The 23,319-nt window shown below is 33.7% G+C and overlaps 1 protein-coding gene across 4 annotated transcripts; it reads right to left on the reverse strand.

The window, feature by feature from the left end:
- PLAG1 (PLAG1 zinc finger) lies at nt 1–23,313 on the reverse strand. 4 transcript variants are annotated; one of them, XM_026706187.2, is made up of 4 exons: nt 23,090–23,285; nt 9,933–10,094; nt 3,136–3,494; nt 306–2,678 (listed from the first exon to the last, which is right to left on the reverse strand). In XM_026706187.2, exons 3-4 carry the CDS (start codon nt 3,375–3,377, stop codon nt 1,415–1,417), a joined length of 1,506 nt encoding a protein of 501 aa, XP_026561972.1. In that variant the 5' UTR covers nt 3,378–3,494; nt 9,933–10,094; nt 23,090–23,285; the 3' UTR covers nt 306–1,414. The 4 variants fall into 4 exon arrangements, with proteins under 4 accessions (XP_026561974.1, XP_026561972.1, XP_087787397.1 ...); XM_087931271.1 differs by having other exon boundaries at nt 342–2,678; nt 9,991–10,094; nt 23,090–23,313; XM_026706189.2 differs by lacking the exon at nt 3,136–3,494 and having other exon boundaries at nt 1–2,678; nt 9,991–10,094; nt 23,090–23,270.
- Between the last annotated feature and the right edge of the window lie 6 nt (nt 23,314–23,319).

A 23,319-nucleotide genomic window follows, 5' to 3' on the forward strand; every position in this document is an offset into this window, starting at 1 on the left:
AATACATCCTTATTTTAATGCCTTTGGAACAAAACACTTATAAAAAGTTACTATTCAGTAATAAAATTTAAATACATCAGTATAAAATAGTAAAATCATACCTGCATATTGCTCCTACAATAAAGTAGGAACTTATGATACAAATATTAGGAGCCAAAGCTCCTTAATGGGAGCAACTTTGTTTCTGCTAAATATATTTCCTTTAACTACTCATGTATTTAACCACACTAATGAATAGAGATAATTACATGACTTAAAAGTCTAAAGGTATCAGTGGATATGTTTCCAAATTACAGCAAAAGTACATTTTCCATTTTTATATCACAGTTTTTCTTTCTTTTGGTTACTGGGGATATAAGAATGTGTTTTGAAAAGGAATAGCAATTTGACATACAGCATGAATAGCTGTTTTGCTATTAGTTTTTCTAAATACCTTGAATATTAAGTAAAAGTGGCATAAGCAATATGCTTTTACTTCACTCCTGAGAGTCCTGTTTTAAATTCTTGGCATTGAAAAAAAAAAATCACTAGCCAAATACCCAGGTGTATAGTAAGGAAGCTTACCATCAAAGATCTTGCACAGGGGACAATATATGTCATGAAATACAACTCAAAAGTGATTAGCTCCAATGTAATTATGGAAAAAGTATATTTGTGAATTTACATTCATTTTCTAACTTCAAATTGAAATCAACAACATGAAACCTTTTGGCAGACTTATCTTTTAAATGAGAATAAGAAATGAGATATTTACAGAATGATGAAACAAAAATATGTATATTTCAATGCAAGCTCTTAATTTTGTCTCTATTTAGAGTTGCCAATAAGGCATACTATTTTTGCCAAATCATTCTTCTTGTAATTGCACTTAAATGAAGAAATACATTTACACCCCTAATTGTGAAATTATTTAAGAAAAATAATAGGTCCTTCAGACCTTCCAAAAAATCTACATGTAAAAAGCTGAACAATTTTTCACACTGGTAACAAATGTACTCATTTATAAATCATTGTTTCAATTGTTTTATAAATTTTTCATGAAATTAAATTTTTAATGTTTTGTTCTTTCTTAAAATTATCAGAAGAGTCACATTTAATTATCATAAAAATTATAAAATCTCAATGAAGCTTTAAAACAAAAGATCCATAATGTTCTGGAAATATTTTTTCCATAAACTTTTTAAAATTTGTGGATCTATTGGCAGTGAAGATACAGATTGTTTTAACAACCAGAGTAAACAACTATGAACAAACACATTCAAACTATTTTAAAAGTCAATTTGAATCTTATACTGGCTTAATGAGACTGGTACTGTACAAAAGTAGATTTACAATGGTAAATGACATAGGCACTACAGTATTTAAAGTCATCTAAGGCATTTCTACAGATTTGTCACAAGGCCATTTTCTCATCTTATTGGAACGCTTGATGAAAACGTGGTAGAGTTGTGGTTGTGTTTAGACTGCTAGTGAAAGCTGCAGACAATGAGTGAAGAGACCCAAGACTAATACCATTACCAGGGTCTTGAAGGTCTTGTGCCTGTGGAGGAAGCTGAGTCATAGATGAGTGTGCCTCCTCTTGTGAATAACTCATTCCAAGATTTCCCACAGAAACAGAAGGATTAAAAGGAGGTCCATTTACTGGTATAAAATTGAATAACTGAGAGAAGTCCAGTGATGGGTTGCTTAGAGGTTCACTTATAGAAACAGAACTTTTGGAAAGAGAAACATCTCCAGATCCATCATCTAGTGGACCTACTTGAGGATCCAATCCTAACTTAGATGATGATGCCTGAGAATCTTGGGATGAAGAAGGCATACCACTTTGCAGTTCCATTAAGTAACTTTCCATTTCCCCTTTTAATGGCTGGTCTTTCTCAGTCATAGAAACTGTATATGAGGTAGAACTGAGTGGATATTTTAAAGAAAGCTGGTGGGAAGGGTGGATTGATTCCATATCTATTGGACAAGGCATTCCTAAAGGTAATGATGTGGCAACCATTTGGTGTGCAGATGTTGAACTCTGCATGGACTGAAGTTGTGTGTTATATAGGTTTAATTGTAGAGTGTTTGTAAATGGCTTTGATGTCAGTTCAGTGGAAGATAAAGACATCACTGGAAGCAGCTCATCCTTTATAGGCACAGAAACATTGCAAGTAAATGGGTCAAGAAGGTCCATTGGCTCTGTTTTGACCTTCAAAAGTTCTTGATTATGACTCTTCTTCATATGCCGTGTTAGGTGATCCTTCCGGCCAAATCTCTGTGCACAATACTGACAGAGGAAGTCCTTTCTTCCAGTGTGTACAACCATGTGTCTTCGGACATCCTTTCGGGTGTAAAACCGTCGATCACAATGTTCACACTGGTGTTTTTTCTCCTTCACTCCACCTGATGATTTTCCTGCATGAGTTTTTAGGTGTTCCAGCAGCACCCCTGTGCTTTCAAATGTCTGCAAACATACTTTACAGTTGAGATCGCCGCTTGTTGCAGCATGCAAAGCCAGGTGACGCTTAAATCCAAGCTTCGTATTGTAGTTTTTTCCACATTCTTCACACTTAAAGGCCTCTTTATTGGGATTATGTGTATGTAGGTGATTCTTTAGATGATCTTTTCGATGAAACATTTTCTCACAATAATTACACTTGTGGGTTTTCTCAGGAGAATGAGTAGCCATATGCCTTTAAACACAGATATATTCTGTAAGTATTTATTTTGACCAGGTACATATTCTCATTTTTACGATACCTAAATACTAAATATTTTTGAAAGAAATTACACATGTCACTTCAGACAATACATATCATACTAAAATGTAGCAACACAAATTATAAGCTAATTCGTTCAACTGATACTTTGATAATTTTAAGTTACATTAACAATTTATTATGTAACATTACTTCTTATAGCCATACCCAAAGTGCTCAGTCCATTCACTTCTTTGTAACAAGTTTAAACTTTTCTCTTCAAAAACACACACACACACACACAATATTTATATTTGTTTATAATATTAAGTAGTGGTTTATAATTGTACAATTTGATGTCTAAATTAACATTTCCTCTCAGCTGAAGTGTACACATATATTAAAATGGCCAACACATAATATAATCTGAAAAATAAATAGAGTTTAATACCTTAGTAATTTGTACTTAGAAACAAAGGCCTTGGTGCAGTCTTGTTGTGTGCACTTGTAGGGCCTCTCTCCTGTGTGAGAGTATGAGTGAACCTTTAATTTCTCAACACTGTTAAAGGCCTTGTCACACAGTTGGCAAGGAAAGTTTTTTCTTGGTTTGGATTCACCACGCTTACGTTTCCCTGAAGGGACTTTCTGGGTATCTCTTACTTCTGACAAATCACCAGGAATGACAGTGGCCATCGCAGCCTAAACCAGGCCTTCTTGTTGGACACTTGGGAACTGCCCAACTCCACTAAATGATTTAGCTTTAGATGGCTTCTCAAGTTTCATGTGGTCGTTAAAGAAAGCAAAAGGGGACTGGAAAAAAAAATAAGAAACAACTATTTGTAACTACACTTAATTTTGAAGTTACTTGCTATGTGATGCTTTTGATTAAAGCATATATAAAATTAGGTTCAGCTGGTCTAATGTAATATATGTAGGCGCTTTTTAGACTATTTATTATAGCTCAAAATTCACTGCTCAGGATGGACAGATCCACATGTACTCTGAAGTACCTCATACTTTATATGTTTTTGAACTAATTTATGTTTTATGAAAATGTAGCATCAAAATTCAGGTTGGCTAATATATACTTTCAAAGGATTGTTGTCTGAATCATAGCATTGTAAAAAATGAATGCTATAGAATACAGCAATATGGAAGTAATACTACAGAATAGAAGGAAGGTCTGCATGTTTGAACGGTCTCATGTTTATATTATTAATTTTATTTTTACATCTCTCTTCTTCCTATATGGTTTTCAAGAGAATTAGAATAGTCTTAAATAAAAGCAACTATCTTTAAGAAATAGAAAAAAACCCCAAACTTTATATAAAAATAAAAGCAGAACAGGCAATCCAAACCATTCTTATTATTTGCAGATCAGAAAAAGTTTAACAAAGCTCCTTCTTTAATATCTTATCCTTATAAAGACTTTTAAAAATATTATGAGAATATTCACAGATGCAGATCCTCCAGGTATATTCTGAAGTGATAAATAAATTTTTCCGTGCAATGTTTTAACATATGAAAATGGCCTAATATTTACTAGCTAATTATTTAAATATATTATACACAAATTATCTAAACCTAAGTATTAATATTAGACGTACTGTGCAATTGCTTTAATTTTTTTATCACCCTAAGATAGGTAAAATTAAAATGGGATCACAGATAGCAAGCTCAGAGAGAGAGATTGGAATAACTGATAGATGTAGGTTCAGAAAAGACAAATATAAGCATAGAAGATGCCATAATAAGATGAGTAAGGCCTAGTTTGTTTACAGAATTTGATATATTTTGTATAATCCTTCTAATTGGCTAGTCAATTTTTAAAATGTCTGATATCTTAAAACAGGGGTGTCAAACTGGCACCCTGAGGGCCAGATGTGTCATATACAGGCCATGCCCACCTCAGCTCCGTGAATGAGAAAAATGTCAAAAATGTCACGTGATGGCAACATGACATGGTGAGTTTGACACCCATGTCAAAAAACATGTTAAAAATGTCCCCAAAACCCTGTTTTACTTCTCTGAAAAGGTAGTTTCTTATAGAAAACATAAATCAACCTAACATTTTTCTTCCTGATTAATTTCAATTTTAAAAAATGAATCTTATTTTTTACTGCTGATTTTTTTTCTTTTCCTTTTTTTCTCTTAAGGATGCATTTTTATCTATATATTATAATCTGTTACTTGCAGAATAAGCTAGCTATTTAGAACAGAAGGGCCATTATTCACTAAGATGTGTTAAGAGCCAGAAAATTGATAGTCAAGATACTGCCTCTGTGTTATATGGCTTACTCCAGTCAGGCAAGAAGTTATCAGAGAAATCAAGAAACAAATATGGCTGGTCCCTTCCTACCCCATGTTAGATTAGAAGCCTAAGAAGCCTCTCAAAAAGAGCTGTGTGAATCCTGAGTTAGGGAAAAAAGAAGTTAAAAACCAACTTCCTTGAGAGCAACCAACAGCAGTGTTTCAGAGCATAAAGGTAGCTTTGAAAGAAGGGCAGGTGGGGGTTGAAGAAGAAGGCTAAGGGAGATTGGAAAGAAGTCTGCAAAGGAAACATCTGATAAATTATCCTTATTAGGTCTGTAAAACTAAACTCTGCCCATCATCTGGGTCAGCAAATTGCCCAGGCAGACAAGAAAGTTGGTATCTCAACTTGCAAATACTTCTTCAGTGGAAAGGAAGGGAGCCAGGGACTATACAAGTAAGGAATTACATATACACCCATACTTTGGGTTGTTATGCTTATTAAATTGGGCAAGAACAGTAAATCAAGCTTTGGACTTCTATTTACTTCCTTAGTTACCAGTAGACATTTTATTTTGAATGTTACTTTGAATTTTGATTTGAATTGCTGATGCTCCAACAGTCCCATTTTTATTTTTAACCAGTGTTCCTGAATGTTTGAGTAGCTGAGAAAATAACTTTAGGATCTCTACATCTTTAATCCAGTATTTGCTTTCTGTTAGTTGCTAAAGAGTTCCCCAACTTTTATGTCTATTTGGGTCTCTACTACAAACATAACATTGAATCCAACTAGAATACTTCAACATAAATTTCAATTAAAGGAGTGTAATGGATTTTTTTCCCCTTTCAATCCCTTCCTTCCCTTTCGATATCAAAATTTATGTAACTTTCATTTGTATGAACATGGTGCTACAGTGTAGGGATTAAATATTTATGTCTCTTTTTTGCCGCTCACTGATTTTGTAGTGGATAGAGTTTTGTTATATCCACGTGTACTAATTCACAGGTTTAGATCCTACAATAAACTTGCATTTAGTAAGTTCATCATTCCCATTTTTCTCCTTGCAAAGCAGGTTTCCTCTTGAACAAGGTAAGTGGGATGTGGCATAAAAGAAAATCATAACCCATCCCATATTATTCAATAGGGTTTTCAAATATTCAGAGAAATGTTTAGAGGCAAAGGTATGGCAGAAATAAAAAGTGTTTTTCTCTATAGTGGCTTAGATTAATTTACTATGTGATCCAAATTAAGTCTTTACTAGAAGCTGCTACTGCAATGTAGAAAGTATACAATCAATGTAAAGTATCTTCTTTTTGTATAATAGCCTTTTTTGTTTAGTAATGTAGAAAGTAACTGCAGCAAGTAATTCTTTTTAAATATACATGATTTTTAAGGAAAAAGTGTTCTAAAGTAGTGGTTGCCAACTGGTGGGCCCTGGACCACTGGTGGTCCTCTAGAAAATTTTGGTGGTCCGCAGAGAAATGTCACCCCGAAAGTACTTCCCAAAGCAATTAATCCAGGCTGTTCTGCCCACATGGCACATGGGAACAGAAGGCTTGCGTTGTTTGCATTGTGAACAATACAAGGTAGTGAGGGGAGGGGGGAAGGGCATAGGGAGAGAACTTTCCCCACTCGCCTTGCCTGGCCACCAAGCTGCTTCTTTCCGCTTCTTTCTTCTGCTTTTGGCTGCACGCAAGGAAAGCAACAGCGGTCTTTCTTTCTCTCCCCCAAACTCCGCCAGAAATGAGTCTTTGGGACCCTGCTCCAAGAGGCTGCGCAGGCAAAGACTCGTTTCTGGCTGAGTTTGGGGGAGAGAAAAACTGACTTCTGCTGCTTCTCTCTTGCATGAAGTCTTTCTCTCCCCCAAACTCAGCCAGAAATGAGTCTTTGCCTACGCAGCCTCTTGGAGCAGGGTCCCAAAGACTCTCTATCCCCAAGAACAGAGCTGGAGATGGTATCCTGCGATCCCAAATAAAGAATGATCGATCGGTAGGAAAACAGGGTGGGGAATTTTCCTGCAGGCTTTTTGGGGGATTTTCCCAGGGACTCTACAGAGCAACCGTTAGTCAAAATTCATATTAATGGTCCACGGGGTTTAAAATTATGAGTTTGGTGGTCCCTGAGGTCCAAAAGGTTGGCAACTCCTATTTTAAAAGTCAAATTTTATAAAAATAGTTGGCACAAATTATGCTAGGTGTTCTCACAAATATCCAAATATTCAACACTTTAGCGAAATGCTTTAAGGTATGGACAGATAATTTTATTTGGTCTTAGGTAGGCAGAAATACTGAGTTTTAAGTTCATGGGTATTACTAACCCTTCAGATTTACTCTAATTGCAGTTAAAGAGGTTATATCAGTTTTATTTATCACTTTGCAAGTATAACACATTATAAATGTGTTTTAATTCTATGACTAATAAAACTGCAGCTATACAGTAATATAAATTATTTGTAACCCAAAAATTATGAGGAAGAAATGGCATTCAAGGAAGAAAAACAATCAGGTCCACAATAGACTCTTGATTGCTTAACAATTGGCCAGCAAAAAAGTCGGAAGTCATTCCAAAAACTTAAGTAAAGATGATGGGGTTATTTATTGGTAAAAAAAGTTTGATATACAATTTGTATTTATCAAGCACAAATTTGGTCATATCTTAAACAATTCAGTATTATAACTGATATGCTAAGGGAGGAAAGAACACTGAACATTTCAATCATATAACTGATACCTGTCTTAAATCAATAGAAAGCCTAATTTCTAAGATCACTGATTATTAATAAGTTTAATCTTAAACTACCAAAGTTAATATTATTAGTATATATGTTGTTGCTCTGTAAATTTCAACATTTAATTCAATTAGACTGAATTTCAGAAACTGATTTTTTAATTATAATTCTACCTCAAATTAGCAATACAACCATAGTGATTTTTTTTTAAAAAAGCTAGCCTTGGTAACTATTCTTTATTAATACTAATGGCTATTTAACTAATAAAGTATATAAAGATGTGTAAAGCACCCTAGTTTCTATTATGATCATGATTAAAGAACATTAAAAAACCTGTGAGTAACTGGAGAAAGAAAATAAAATGAAAGAGCAGGAAAGAAGGGATAACATCTTGTATTGTTCACTATTTTTCCATTAGTTAATCTTCAAATTCTTAAAAATAAATGCACTTAGGTTGTGATGGTCAACAGAACCCTTGCTTCTCAGACTCTGCATTCCCATTGCCTACATTAGCTATCCCCAACATATTTTCCTGTCCATATATAATATTGATCTTCAAGCCCAACTGTGATAAAAACTTTTTAGAAGACACAATTTAGGGTAATAAATGAAACTCTTCTTGCTTACATCTCTCCTGTCCTTTATGTTTATATTAGTTGGCTTCAACTAAAGGTTCAGCAGAGTTTTGTTGGAGAAAAGGGGACAGTGATTTTCACCAATCCAGTCTATAGCATACCCTGCAAAGGCTTAATAGGGAAGTGACTCTATTGGTTTAAGTCTGCTTTCTTTTCTCCAGTGCATAGCATACACCAACAAATGTTCATTTTCTTAAGAATAACTACAAAAGTTCACAGGACACATATGTGTCTCATTCACTGCATCTTGGAACTATGCAGTATAGGTTCCATAATATTAATAATATGGTACATAATAAGAGCCTCAGGTTCAGATGAAAAAGGGAAGCATTTTACAGATAGTCCTCAACTTACAATCACAATTGGGATGTGAACATCTGTTGCTAATTGAGGCAGTTGTTAAGTGAGTTGCATCCAATTTTATGATCAGTTTTTCCCTAGAAGTTAAGTGAACACCACTGTTGTATGAAGCACACGTCATTAAGCGAACTCCGTCCCCTCCCCCTGACTTTGCTTGGTGGAAGCCAACTAAGAAGGTTGCAAATGCTGATCATGTGACCCTGGGATGTTGCAACTTTCATAAATCCACATCAGTTGCCAAAGTCCCAAATTTTGATCATGTAACTATAGGCACATTGTGATGATTGCAAGTATGCCTTATTTTTCAGCACTGTTACTAACTTTGAATGATTGCTAAATGAATGGTAAGTTGAGGACTAGTTGTATTTTAAATATATGAAAATATATGGAAACCAAGTGTTTCATTTGCATGCTTCTGGTAAGTCTACCTGCACTGGAGACAAAATCCTGAATCAATTCAGCAAACTGTAGATGCTTTCCCTAGAACAGGGGTCAGTAAGCTACAGTCTATGGGCGGGATGTGGCTCACCATCTGAAATCATGCAGCCTGTGACCCCCAAAAGATATACATTTATCCAATCCACGAGAGAAAGGAAAATAGTGCTTGTTGCCTGCTGCTTTAAACTTAATTGATTATGAATTAATTAATTAATAATTATGTGGATTCAAGTAATAATAAAATTCACAATTATGGATTCTTTAAAAAACAAAATAAAAGGATTTTGGTGGCCCGGATCCAAAGAGGCATGCGCATACAAAATATCTGAAGAGAAAACTGACCTTCCATTAAAATTACATTACTGAATAATACCACAGAAAATGATTGGTTTTCGAAAGCAGTAGGTTGTTGGTTTTTTTATAGAGATTGAGAAAATATATATGAGGAACAGCGCAGAAAAAGATTATTGGAAAAGTTCTCATGTAAATGATGAACAATGCGCATAGTGTTTTGAAGCCCAGCTGCTTTTGGTTCTGTTATCCCTTGGGTAAATTTCTAAATAATTAAAACACTAGTTTATTATTTGTAGTTGTCAAATATTGCTAATTCAATTGTGGATGTACAGGCTGAGCAATGCAGACAGTATTTAATATTGTTGCTCAAATATTACACTTCTCAAAGACCAGCTGAAAAAAAATTGAGCAATGTCTATTTTCAGCTTCAGTACACATTATTCACATTCCTTCTTTCATAACTGTAGAATGAATGATAAAGTATCAATTACTATTTAAAACTATATTACAAAACAATACTTCCATATATATATGTATTATACCATTTTAAAAGATGTTCATACTCAAAATAGTTTTATGGTAGCCTCTGTCAGTGCACACCTGGTGATGGGCAACGAAGATAAACCTTCAGATTTTGGTCTTAACCAGTTCCACTGACATTTCTAGAAGTAAACCAGAATCTACTGCTTCCCATTTTTGCTGATCTGAAAAGAAAGAAAGAAAAAGAAGGAGCTAGATATCATATGATCCAACACAAATATTTAACACAATTTGTATTCTGTTATGGCAGCCTATTTAGTACCTTTATTTTATGAACATATAACTTGCCATTCTATTTAAACCATTTTCAGGAAAGTACGGTAGCTGAATAAACCAACCATGTAAACTCTTAATGTCAAAGCATCTTAAAGTTAGAGAAACATTATGCAGCAACTGTATAATGTATGTTATCACAACTCAGTGCATGAAATATTGCTATGCAAAACATGACCAGTTAATCTAAAAATCAAACTTGGAAATAACTAATTAAAAAACTGAAGGTCCAGGACTGCATTGGACAAGACAAGAAAATATAGGACAGTGTTTTCATGGCATATAATAAGTGTTAAAAATGAAGCAAATCCACGTTTCCAGGGCTGCATTCATGACCATTAAATAATAGTCACTTTTCAGCTGACAGATATGAGATTATGTATATAAATTGCAGGTTTAGATGTATTTGTTTAGGAAAAGAAATATGTACGTCCATGGTTAGAAAAACAACTAATTTTAGGAGTACAAAAAGTTTGACTGTCGAAACAAGTGCCTAGAAATGTATTATTGCATGAAAAAGCATACTCATTTTAAGCTCTGATATTCAGTAAAACCTTCAAATGCTGTACACTGCATTTTACTTTGCATTATGTCCACTTACAGTTAAGTTCTATACCTTGCATATGTTTTGGTCTGTGAGTCTCAATCTCTTTTCTGTGCACGTTAGGCTAATGAACTACACCAAACCATAAATAACAAATCAAGTAACATTACAACTACTATCTTCCTTCCACCACCCTCCCATGTGACACATAAATTACTTTACTGAAAGAAGCCTGTGATAATGAGTGTGTCGTCTATGGTCTTCAATTTTCGATGCAACACCAAAGTTCTTCCCTAGGCTGCTTCTGGAAATTCTTGTTAAAGCATACTGTAGAAGCATGAAAAATGAACAAACATGATATATCACTCAAGCAATATATCGAAGCTTAAGATACTGGTTTCAAAATAATGGTGTGGTGACACACAAGCTCATACATTCAATGTTATCCTTTCCATGTATTAAAATATCTCCAATATGTCTATCACAAGTAAAACTTTATATATATTCTATATTTATTACTATTATTGGAATATGTAAAAACTTGGTGACCAGGAAAGGGAAGGCTGAAGGAAAACAAGATAATTCTCTAAAATAGGACCTCATATAAGTTTACAATGATACAGTTGTCACAACTATGGACAGAGGACAAATCTTCATATATTTCATACATCTATTTGATGTATTGGGATCAACAATTTTATGTCCATGTATGAGTTCATTTTTATGTCTAATTATAATTATTTGATAGTATGGATGATGCAGCCATTGGTTTCTGCAACTATGAAAACCTAAGACTGTCATCAAATTTAATTTCATGGTATGCAGAACTTCTAAAATGGTAGAGTGTCATTCATTTATGGTTAATTTTTAGCAAGCCAACTTGATTCCTGGAATCACATAATATGCTAAGCAAAATGATCAAACATCATCCCTATTATAGCTTAGCAAAATGTGTGAATCCGGTCTTTGAAAATAATTAAAAGAAACTATAACATATTCACTACATTATTCCATCTCACTATAAAATAATTAAGAATGTACTCCTACTGCATGTGGCAAGAGCAATGATGTCTCTAGCTTGCTAATTATTTGTGGGTATTGTTTGAATACAAAGTATTTCTGGTCTCCTGCAAACTTTAATATATATTCATGGCTTATAGTTGAACAGTTTAAAGTGTCCAATAGGTAACATAATCTAATGTTCAGACAATATGCTTAGTCATTTTGCAAACTATTTTGCAAGAAGCATTACTTGGCTGTTTATGACATAGAAAGATAGTTGGCTAGACAACTATCTTGTTCCAAACACTTCTGAGCCATGGGTGGATGCAAGCTTCAGGTTGCCACTTCCAGCCTGCAGTCTCTTTTCTTCAACCTATCCAGGAAGTTGAAAAAGACATTCTCATCTTTCCAGTCATCCTGAGCATCTATCTATATCTATCTAAGTGCTGGGACTGTAGTGTAGAGGACAAAGAGCCTTCACCTGGATTCACATATGATGCTAACAGTTTGTCTGATGTGCTGAAGATAGATGAAAGAGCAACATCTAATTTGCTCAGACGCATTCTTATGAAAGTAGCAATACTGTGTGGTGTGTTTCCTATTTCTTCAAGCAATAGCAGTAGTCCTTATAGGGCACATTCTTTTTATATTATTCTGGAAAGTCATGGTATTTGTAATATCTATCAATGCACAAAGTGAGAATGGGAGAGCTTTTGAAACCTGACAGATTTTAAAGAAACATTAATTTTCCAAAAGCAAACATTCTGCTAAAGCAATTTCTCCCAAAGCTATATTTTTAGTTGGCAGCAAAACTGAAAAATCTTTTGCAGCTAATTTAAACTATCAAAAGGCATCCAACCATGCAGGTGTTGTTATTCGGTGGCTTATTAAAAGAGCTTTAATGACTATAATTCACTACAATAGACTTGTTGGGGGGTGGGGTGTATGCCTTATTTCTGTACTGGATAAAAAAAATGTTTTATTTCAACATCTTTTTCAGGTATGGCAGAATCATTATTGAGAAACATTCCAATGTACTGCAGACACACAGAAGTTGCTTCTTCCTGCTGTTTCATTCCAGATTTTAGGATTTTTTAAAAATCCAAATCAGGAAACACGTTATCATGTTTTTCTAGATGCCTACAAATTATCCTGTTCTTCACACTATTCTATTGGAAGTTACTATTCATTTCCTATGCATTTAAGGCATTTTGGCACAAGATGACTGGACTGCCATAAGAAAAAAGCTAGACTGTTTTATAATTCTAAAATTCTACTTACTTTTGGTCCTGCTTCTACCCTTCATAAGCTGATGCTCAATCACCGAGGTGGCTATTTTTTATTTCCTTTGCCTAGGTCTGTACCTCATATAATATTTACTGTTAATGTGATTTTAGTATCTTTTATATCTGTAGTTTTTTATATATGATTTCACTTATTTGTTGTGTGCTTCCAGAATTGCTTTTGGTGAGATGGGCAGTTATATAAATTTGATAAATAAAAAAAAATGATTTTGATTATTCATTCCATCCTAGGCAGCAATGCAAATTGTATGTAAGATAAAGGGATGACTAACAATACTAGAGACAGATCTTACATTGATTTTGTGGTTTTGTCTACATATGGTGGATAGATACTAAAAATGAACAGTTTAAAACATTACCAGAAGCAAAAACTATTTTTGTAGTTTGTTCAAAGGCTGCTATTCCTGTATTACTTTTGATAACTTCAGAGCGATTACCACCACACTGAACAGATAATCTGTAATATTACTATAAAATTACTATATTATGTTACTAGTAATTTTATATTAGAATAAAATAAAGCTATGCAAAGCACTTGCCTTGCATAAAATTGAGGCACAGCTGAATATCTGGGAGGCTTGTGCAGCTGATTAAAAAATTTTCTAGTTGTATTCCTGTGTGCACAGGCAACAGTTCTCTGACTTCACAGAAGAGTCTACATATGCATACACAATCAGAAACCTTCAAAGCAGTTGTATGATTCTTCCAAAACACATGGCTTCTTCATCCTTTCAGGAAAGGTCTTTGTTTTTCAAAAGTCACTAAGACTTTAACTACTTTATTAATAATTTTCATTTTAGTAGACTAATTGGGAAGATAAGATTCCCATTATTCACATACCCATAAATTTTTAGAACATTTATTATCTGTGTGTTTTATATATTTATTACACAAATTATACATGGCCTGTTCCATAGGATTTAGTAAATTGAGGTTTCATTGTAATTTTTACCTTCTAATATTTAATTTAAAGACAATAACATGCTTCATTATTGTTTTAAAAAACAAACATGATTGAAGAAAGCCCATCATGTTTTCTTCTTTCTTAAAGAGATGCAAACTAATTGAATTCTGAAAACACCACATTTTGAAATCTATATATAAATGACATGAATTCTAAACATCCATATGCAGCATAACTGTTGTGCAAAGGACATAAATGATTCTTCAACATAGAGTAAATTGTAATGCTTGCATTCGTATCTTCACTCTTGATACTAATATCTCCATTCTCCAATTTTAATTTGTGATCGTTGAATGTGTAAAATTGCATACATAACAGCAACTTTTTAAAAAAAGTTCCTGTTGATACTATGAATTACAGCTGGGAAGAAAAGACCTAATGAAAACCCTACTGAAAATTTTTTCCCACTTCAATGTTAAGGCTTTTTTCAAAAAATATTTGTATCCTAATTATTTTATTACCATACAGTAATATTAGGTATAAACTTTATTTGTGGGTAGATATCATTTATCTTGGAGCTTTCTTCCCAGTAATTCCTGGAGGCTTGTACTAAGATGAGATGGAGAGGGTTGCCTTTACCTATTAGTGTTTAATTCCATTAAGCACTAATAGGTAAAGTATGATTATATTTCTCAAATGAATTCTTTGTTTTCATTTTTGTAGATTATGCAATTGTATATAGAAAAACAAACTGCTGCATGTGGAAACAGTCTTGCTATAACAGCTACCCCAAACTAGACTATCTCTGTGTCCCACACCCTCTCCCCAATGCTTTTGCAGGTGTTAATTATAAATTCCCTTTCCTTTCATATCATCATCATTACAGCAATGTATATGAATAATTTAAAACAAAATATTCCAAGCAGTGAAACATAGATTACAATTATAATATTATGACATACTATATAAATTATTAAATAATATTTACTTGCAGCAATTATAGGAGTCTTTGGACACTAACAATTCTTCAATCACATTGCAACCGTTTATATTACTGTCATACATATTAAACTTCTCATACTTGATAGTCATTTATCAGGGAAAAGGACCAGATCCTCGGTTGAGAATTCTTTTGGAATTAGCATTATCTGTGGAAGTACAAGTTGTCCTGGGCTTACAACTACTTATTTAATGACCATGCAAAATTATAACAGCACTAAAAAAGTGACTGGTTTTCACATGCACAACTGTTGCAACAATCCCATAGTCACATGGTCAAAATAAAATAGCATTTTTGAAAGAAATTACCAATTTATTGTTTTATAAATGGTATCAATATATTTTTCAGAAATACAATTATTTTGTTTTTCTTCATTAAAACTGATAAATACATCAATTACAAAAGCTTGCAGGAAATGTCTGTTTCACATTTAATTTAACATTAATATTGCAAAAATGCAGAACTTTAAAATGGAATATAGATTTTCGTATAGTACTGTATTAACTTTATCTAATACTATATTATTTTTGCAATTTACCACGCTATATTTTCAGTTGTTAAAAAGGCTCAAAGAGTAAAGGAAAATGCCTTGGCATTTAAAAAAAAATCAGCAAGGAAATTTGGGATTCAACTATTAAGACACAAGATCAGAAAGCTCTTGTGTCTTAGAAAAACTTTATTTATACAGACTGTTCACTCTCTTATGCAAAAACTAGAATGATATGACACTGCACTTGTTTGTTCATCTCAGACCTAAGCAATATATATGTATGTGATAGTTGAAAGATCGTTTTAATTTCTTGGATAGAGAGGAGTTTCCTAAAATGTTTAATAACCACTTTAGTAAACATGAAAACTATTTATCACACAAAATTCCCATTAATACTATCCAGAATGTTATTTATCATACTAAGCAAAGGTATTGTTATTCAACGAGTATCTGAAACACTGATAAACCTGAATTCTTGTTATATAATTTGTATTTTACTACTGAAAGATTTTTGGAATCTACCACAAATTCATTTACTCCCCCAGAAGCTATCTGCCATCATACATAAAAAACAAGAAAAACAGTTACAAATAAACTGAGCAAGCTTTATGGGTTTTGAGTATTTTTTTAAACACTTATTCATCTAGAAATAAAATAAACTAAATCATATACTGCAGTGTTGAAGTTTATTGTGGTCCTTTAAAACGCAAATATTTGCTGGGCATAGGCTTTCATTAATTGTAGCCCAAAACTTTTTTTTTGTCCACAACATGTTGATGTACAAGATAGCATTTTTTTGTTCTCAACTTATTAATTTACTATATCACAAAAACCAAAAGTAAAAATAACAAATTAAAACTATGGACTGTTTTAGAACTAGTTTCATGTATATAAACACATACATTTTACTAAATGTATTTTTTATATAGGCAAAATGAACAAGATTTAGATACAGTTCGTCAGATAGTTAAGTCTTAGAATTGGTGCCTATTTCACTGTGGTTTATGGTTTGCTTCCAATTTCAACTTCTTGTTATTAAAAGCAACTTGTAGTATAATGAAATCATGGATACTGAAATGTAAGTTTCTCTTCAAATGCACCGTCGTAACTTTATTACAATACCAAAGAAATGTCTATAATTTTTTTAAAAAACTAGAATTTGTACTGATATTCTCTGAAACTTCGGATAATTAAGAAATTCTCAATGTTGATACCATGTTAAAACCATTGCAAACAGATTTCATCTATTACAGACTATTTTTTATGTAAGAAAATAAAATTACTCCATTATAAATATTTCCCAGAATTTTCCTTTTAAACTGTGTTGTGCACAGTACTTTAGACTTTGCTTAGTTCTGAGCAAAATATAAATTATTGTCATAATACACTTTATATACCTTACACTGTAGGTTAGATTATTTCAATATATTTTGTGTAAGATTATTAAAAGAAAATTAGTCATTTTATCTAAGAAACTGAAGAAACTAAAAAGAGAAAATCAATAATTGAGCCGTTAAATTAACCAGTAAGAAGCACGCATCCGTAAGTAAGTATACACAATAAGGATATATAAATAATAACATTGCACTAGAACAGTGTTTGGAGAGACTTATATGTAACTTCCACATTTGAAATGTCATTCATGACAAATAGTTCTACAAGTATTCCATATAGTTAGGAGGATGTAAGACAGGAAGAAAACATCAAATTCTATTTCTATTAAGCAGAATCAGTTTTGAGTGATACAAAACTTTGAAATTATATATATATATATATAATATATATATGTTCAATTCTTTCTGAACAAATGTGATTCTATGTAAGTTGCAAATTTCCTTCCCTTTGAAGTGTCAAACAAAAATATATACTTTAAAATATAGCATCAATAAGAAAATACTGTATCTTAGCATGTCATACAAATAATTGTGAAAATGTTAAGAACTGATTTGTCAGAGAATTAAATTTAGCTAAAAGTATCCCTAATATTTTAGAACAGAAGCATACAATATTCTATTATTATTTTCATCTATGTATCTTTTTTTCCCAATTACAACTCAGCTCTTAGTCATCAATTAGTGTGCTATTTTTATTAAAAATGTTTTAACAACAGCATTCTGAATTCAGAATTATACCATTAGATACAACATATATACCCATATAATGTAACATAAAAAGGATATCTTTTTCAACCTCTCAAAAGAGATGAAAAATACACAAAGATCTATTAAAACGGAAAGTGATCCAGTTCCATCAGTACATGGATCATATTAGCCTTCTAAAAATTAATTTTAGCTGACAACTGCCTAAAAACTAATGTCTGCTAAATACTTCTAATCTGATTCCCAGGGATATTCTGTACACACACTACACATAATTACAATAGCTTTTTCAAACATTTTTTCTTTTTGTTTTTTTCATTTCCCCCTTTAAAGTATGTTTCCATTATCTTCCTCCATGTTCCTATTTCTTTTTTCCCCTAATCTCTTGGCTCATTTAGTTCCAATAGAAGAGCATATCCCTAACCTTTCAGAGAGATATGAAATGACGTTGATTCTCATTCATATATATCTTGCTTCACATTTTTGTTTTGAAAATTACAACAAATGTCACACTTTAAATTGTATCTCTAAACTGTTTGGGTATTTAGTGGTCTGGAGCAAAAATATACAAATACAGACAATTTCATGGTGAGAAGTTCATTTAGGAACAGATTAAAAAAGCTTTTTAATGTTAATAAAACTTTTTTTTTCTACTTATAGTAATCAGTTTTATAATTTTCACAAAGTATGAATAAGCTGCCCAAATTCCACACATTCACAAAAACTCTGATAATATATTTTTTCAGTAACATACAGAAGTAAGCAATTGTTAAAATAGATAAGAATTGTAATTTTTATATTTGTGCTAGTTGTTTGAAGATAAAGGTCTTTCAAAAATTTACCTCATTATTTGAAAGTATTAAGTTATATTATGGGTACCTTAGTACTGTAGTTTTAGTTATCTAATTGTTGTGCAGTTATAGGACAGACACTATTGTATTGACACTAATATAATCAGATTATATTAATGCATTATACATATGATTGTGCTATCCAATAGCAACTAAATATACATAGAACTAAGATAAATTAGTTTTACTGTTTTTCAGAAAAACACTCTTCTATTTATCTGCAAATATCTCTTTACTGCAAAGAAAAAAAAACTACTTTATAACTGCTTCTTGCTTTCTTTAAATGTAGACAATTTTTGTTTCTTGCATCTTTTACTTAGAGCATTAGCTGCTGTCATGTAATTTTTTAAAACAAATTCTGTGTCAGATAAGTACAAATTACATTTGCATATTTCATTTATCCTCACAGTTCCCTAACACTTTTTAAACAGTAATTGGTTAAAGGTAATTAGCCTGTCATTCAGATAGTTACTAAATCCTTCTGCTGAAATCTACTGGAATTATTAATCCTATCTACTTTCAGAAGGGCATCACTTAAGACATTTTCACATTTTAGTGTGATTCACTGAAGATTTAAATACTATAAAACTTTCACACATTATTCAGTATCCCTTTAAAGTTTAACAACATGTGTGAAAACCATTACAATTAAATTTATCAGATACAAATGATAACCTCTAAGTGTAAAGTACACAATTTAAAGCCTCTTTCAAAAACTTTTCTAAGTATAAAACAATTTACATAAATGACTGAAACTGAGCAATTTAAACCTCTATATCAAAAGAGTAAAATTACAGTGGAATGAAACAATTTTGATAAAATATTAGAAAGAGGTTAAATATCATAATTGAATTATTAATGCATCAAGCATGACTACCTAACTAAAATTTAAAAATTTTTGTGAAACAAGGTTGAATCATAAAGTAACATGAAGAATAAAATGCACTGAAGTATGAAATTTCAAACATTATAGCATAATACACGAATTTGATAATTAATATAACTTCTTAAAACTTTATTTTATCTTTGAAAAAATTGTATGTTCTTAGTAGTAAAAGATCTATGTTCTTGGAGGTCTATCCAATTTTAAAAGATGTAGAAATTCACCTGTTGTAAAACAAAAGTCAGGAAATAAAATGTATTTTAGAAACAAATACTTTCTTTTAGCTTTAAATATATTTAGGGCTAAACAACACAGTCTAATTTTATTTTATTAAACTTTTCTATAAAGGGAGAACATTGAAAAAACAGCAAGAAAATAACGTTCAAATTGTATTTTTCAGAACAATTCATTTTTAACAATGAATTTATCATTATGTCAGTATTCCATATAAAACTATACTCAAATACTAGGTCTGTAAATCTCTTTTAGATAATTTCTATTATGAAAGGTAGATAAATTTTATTTGTTCCTCTGGGAAATACAATTTAATGTGAACTCTAGAGAAATAAAGATTCATGCTTAAAACTCAGCATTAAGGCTAATGCCAATGTTGAACATTACTATTCGTGTTCCATAAATGCCATAGTGTATCATGTATTTAGGGTAAGAATGGAAGACTACATATCTATTTCTTATTTATTCCACTATATATACTTATGAATGCAGTGACTTTACTTGGTAATTCAAAATTGCTTATGTACTACAAACCCTAGTCACTCAAGTGACATTCTTAAAACTTGTGGTATGCATCAGTTGTTTGAAAGTTTGTTTTTCTTAAAAGTTTTTATTGTATTTGAAATATTAGAACATATAGCAAAAACAGGTAAATCTTCAGCAAACAGTTTATATAGCATCTTCATAAAAAAACTAATCCCTCCCCAAATGAACTAATATTTTCTTTAAAAATAATTGCAATGATTAAATTAAAAAAAGATAACTGGAAAATTTGGTGTTTTTGTGCAAAGGTATTAAGCCACAAGATTGTTTACAATCAATACATTTTTCCAAGGAAGTGACATATATGATCACAAGACTATCATCTTTCAGTTGCTCACATAAAAGACATGCTAAAACAGATGTTCAGGTATACAAAATAACACTGATGGCTTTAATCTCAATGTTCAGTTAACCCTTTTGGAAGGAATACTTATCTGAAGTCACTTTATAATCTATACTGTGTAAAAGCAAGTATGTTAGATATGTATGCATGAGAAAGGTGAGAGCTGTTACAATATTTTTCAGGTAAATTGCTAGAAGCTTTTAAAACATGTATGGTGAATTCTGTATCACGAAGACTAACATGATTCACTGAAAAGACAGTCACTGGTACTTCAAATTATTAGGTGACTATCAACCACATATTCTAAAAATGTAACGTGTTTTCACTTTATATTGTATTTCAATGAAAACAGAGATACCATAAGCATATGTAAAAATTTCACACAGATAGGTCCCCCTATGTGCTCTAGCCATATATTTTGACCAGGTTTGAATATTATAGACATACTTTTACTTCATTTTAACTGACATCCCTCCCCCAATATTGTCTAATTATCAGCTCTCTCTCGTGCCTTCAACTGAATTTATATTAATACAAAGGAAACTTTGTTATTCTAAGAAATTATAATGCTATAACTTGCAGAACTATTTCAGTTTCTACACATACTATTACAAAATCAATTTCCGAAGCACAAGTTAATTTAAATTCAACCACTGAACAATACAACCTTATAGCCTCACAGCAAGTAAACACTTAGATCCAATCAATATCCATAGAAATCACACTGGAACTAGTGCAACTCTGTCAGCTTAAGGGATCAGTCTCTCTTCGAGTTTGATTTATGGCTTTACATTTTAGCAAATACAGGACAACTGCCTTGCCTTAGCTGGAGCTCTGACATAGGTGAGGGTAGCTAAAAGAGGAGCTGTCTCTTTAAGATACCCTGCTCTGTCTCTGATCCCACGTGGAAACCAACATTAGCAGCACTTTCACATCAACTTTAATATGGTGCAAATAATGCATCGTTTTTAAAATCTGAAGAAAAATATAGATTGCATGCTTTGTAAAATGCAAACCAAGTGAAGTATGCTAGACCAAGTCACCGGTTTTCTCCTAAAACCTCACTATAGGATTTTCTGCCAGTTCACTCTAAGGCACGCTGCTTTTAACTCCGCATTGTACAAATAGAATACACTTTACAAAGAAGAACCCCAAACACTGAGACCCATAATCAATCCTAATGATATTCCATAGACAGGACAGGTTTACATTTTTACACTGCATTACATCTTAACTGGGAGACAGACAGAAAGGCAATCTCGAGGTAATTCATTTCGCGCCACCTCCTCTTTCTTCCATCTGTGCTTCTACCACCACCACCCAGACAAAGAAAAGGAAGGTACAAAGTTTGGCAAATGTAGCAGTTACCTTCTTCACAATCAGCTCCACATTGCCCCAAAACTGTGCAGCTCGTGCATTCCCACCTCCCGCCACCATTCAAGGAAGAAAGGGGTTTTTCACGTTCTCGCAGTGTCGGGAATGAGCTGTAAAAGGGCTTTTGCCTTTCTAAAGCGATCATCAACAACAAAAATAGGCATCAATTTTAACTCCTTGCTCTCCGAGAGTATTAAAAACTCAACACGAGGGTGTGCGGGTTCAGTGCGATCATTTAGGGGCCAATTCGGAAGCTCGGGCGACTTGGGGATTTTTTTTAGGAATTTTCGAGCTATTTTTAATTTTGTTATATGCCTCAGTTCTCCCTCCATTTTGGTTGTTTATGATACTGACAACAAGCTGTCCCTGCTCCCTCTCCGGATCTCTCCTGCTTTCAGTTAACGAACCCCGCTCCCCAATGCTGCCCACCCTCAACCTCGCTCGCCTTCCTAAGCTTCTCTTCCAAACCCACACGAGAAAGGAAAAGAAAGTCTCCGGATCCGCCGAAGTCAAAAAGGAGGCAATTTCGCTTCTTTATGCAGGGAGGGGGGGGGGGAGCAAAAAAAAAACTTTTGTCCAATGAAAAGAGGGAGAAGGGCGCTGGATGTCCCAAAGTGACTCCAGATCTCCCTAAAGCTTCGTCTGCGGGCACCCCGGCACCCCGTCCGGGAAGACCAATCCCCTCGCAACGTTTCTACGCAAAATGTGTCCGATTCGGCGACACGGCTGAATTTTCATTAATTTTCTCTCATTTTGGGGCACCGCGAACTTAATGTCTTCCGCTCCTTTCCTCGCTGCTGCTGCTGCTGCTGCTACCGCTGCTGTCACTATATTCACAGCACAGACGCTGGCGCTCAGGGAAGGGAGGGGGTGGAGAAGACACACACATACAGAGAGACGAAGTGTGTGTTTGGGGAGGGGGGGGCTTTTCTCCCAAGTTTCTGCAAAACTCCCCACTTACTAAAACAAGCGCGCGCGGGGGAGGGGAGGCACTTCTTCACCGTTCCAAGAAACCCGGACCGAGGCAAAGGAGAAGGGGGGAGAGAGAGAGCGGGGAAGAACTCTCAGCCAAGGCTGGAGAAAGCGAGCCTTACTTTTAGGGTGCCTCCCCGGGCTGGATTAAAGACCCCCCTCAAGAAGCTCAAGGACTAAAAAGAGAGATGGAGCCGCGCAAACCTTCCCCATCCCTGCTCCGGCTGCTGTTGCTTTGCTCTTCGCGTCCCTCCTCCTCCTCCTCCCCCTTCAGAATTTAAATAACCCTAATATTTCTCTGCTGAACCCCGGCTGCAGAACCCCCAACCCACAGCAGACTCACCCCGGGAGCCTCAGCATCCCTTCAGCGCCCGCTTCCCGCCTTTTACAGGGTTCTCCGATTTTTCTGTAATTTTTTCCCCATATTTCGGGCTGGACGCGGCGGGCCTGGAAATTGTTTGCTTTCCCCTCTTTCCAGCAGCCATTGTAGTGTATGCGCTGCGGTGCAGCTCAGCCTGCCGCACACGCCGCGCCCACACCGCCAGCCGCCCACACGCGCCGCGGGTTGGACAC

This window comes from Pseudonaja textilis, chromosome 3 (assembly GCF_049901715.1).
Source record: "Pseudonaja textilis isolate UNSWEBS1 chromosome 3, rPseTex1.2, whole genome shotgun sequence".
Lineage (NCBI taxonomy): Eukaryota > Metazoa > Chordata > Lepidosauria > Squamata > Elapidae > Pseudonaja > Pseudonaja textilis.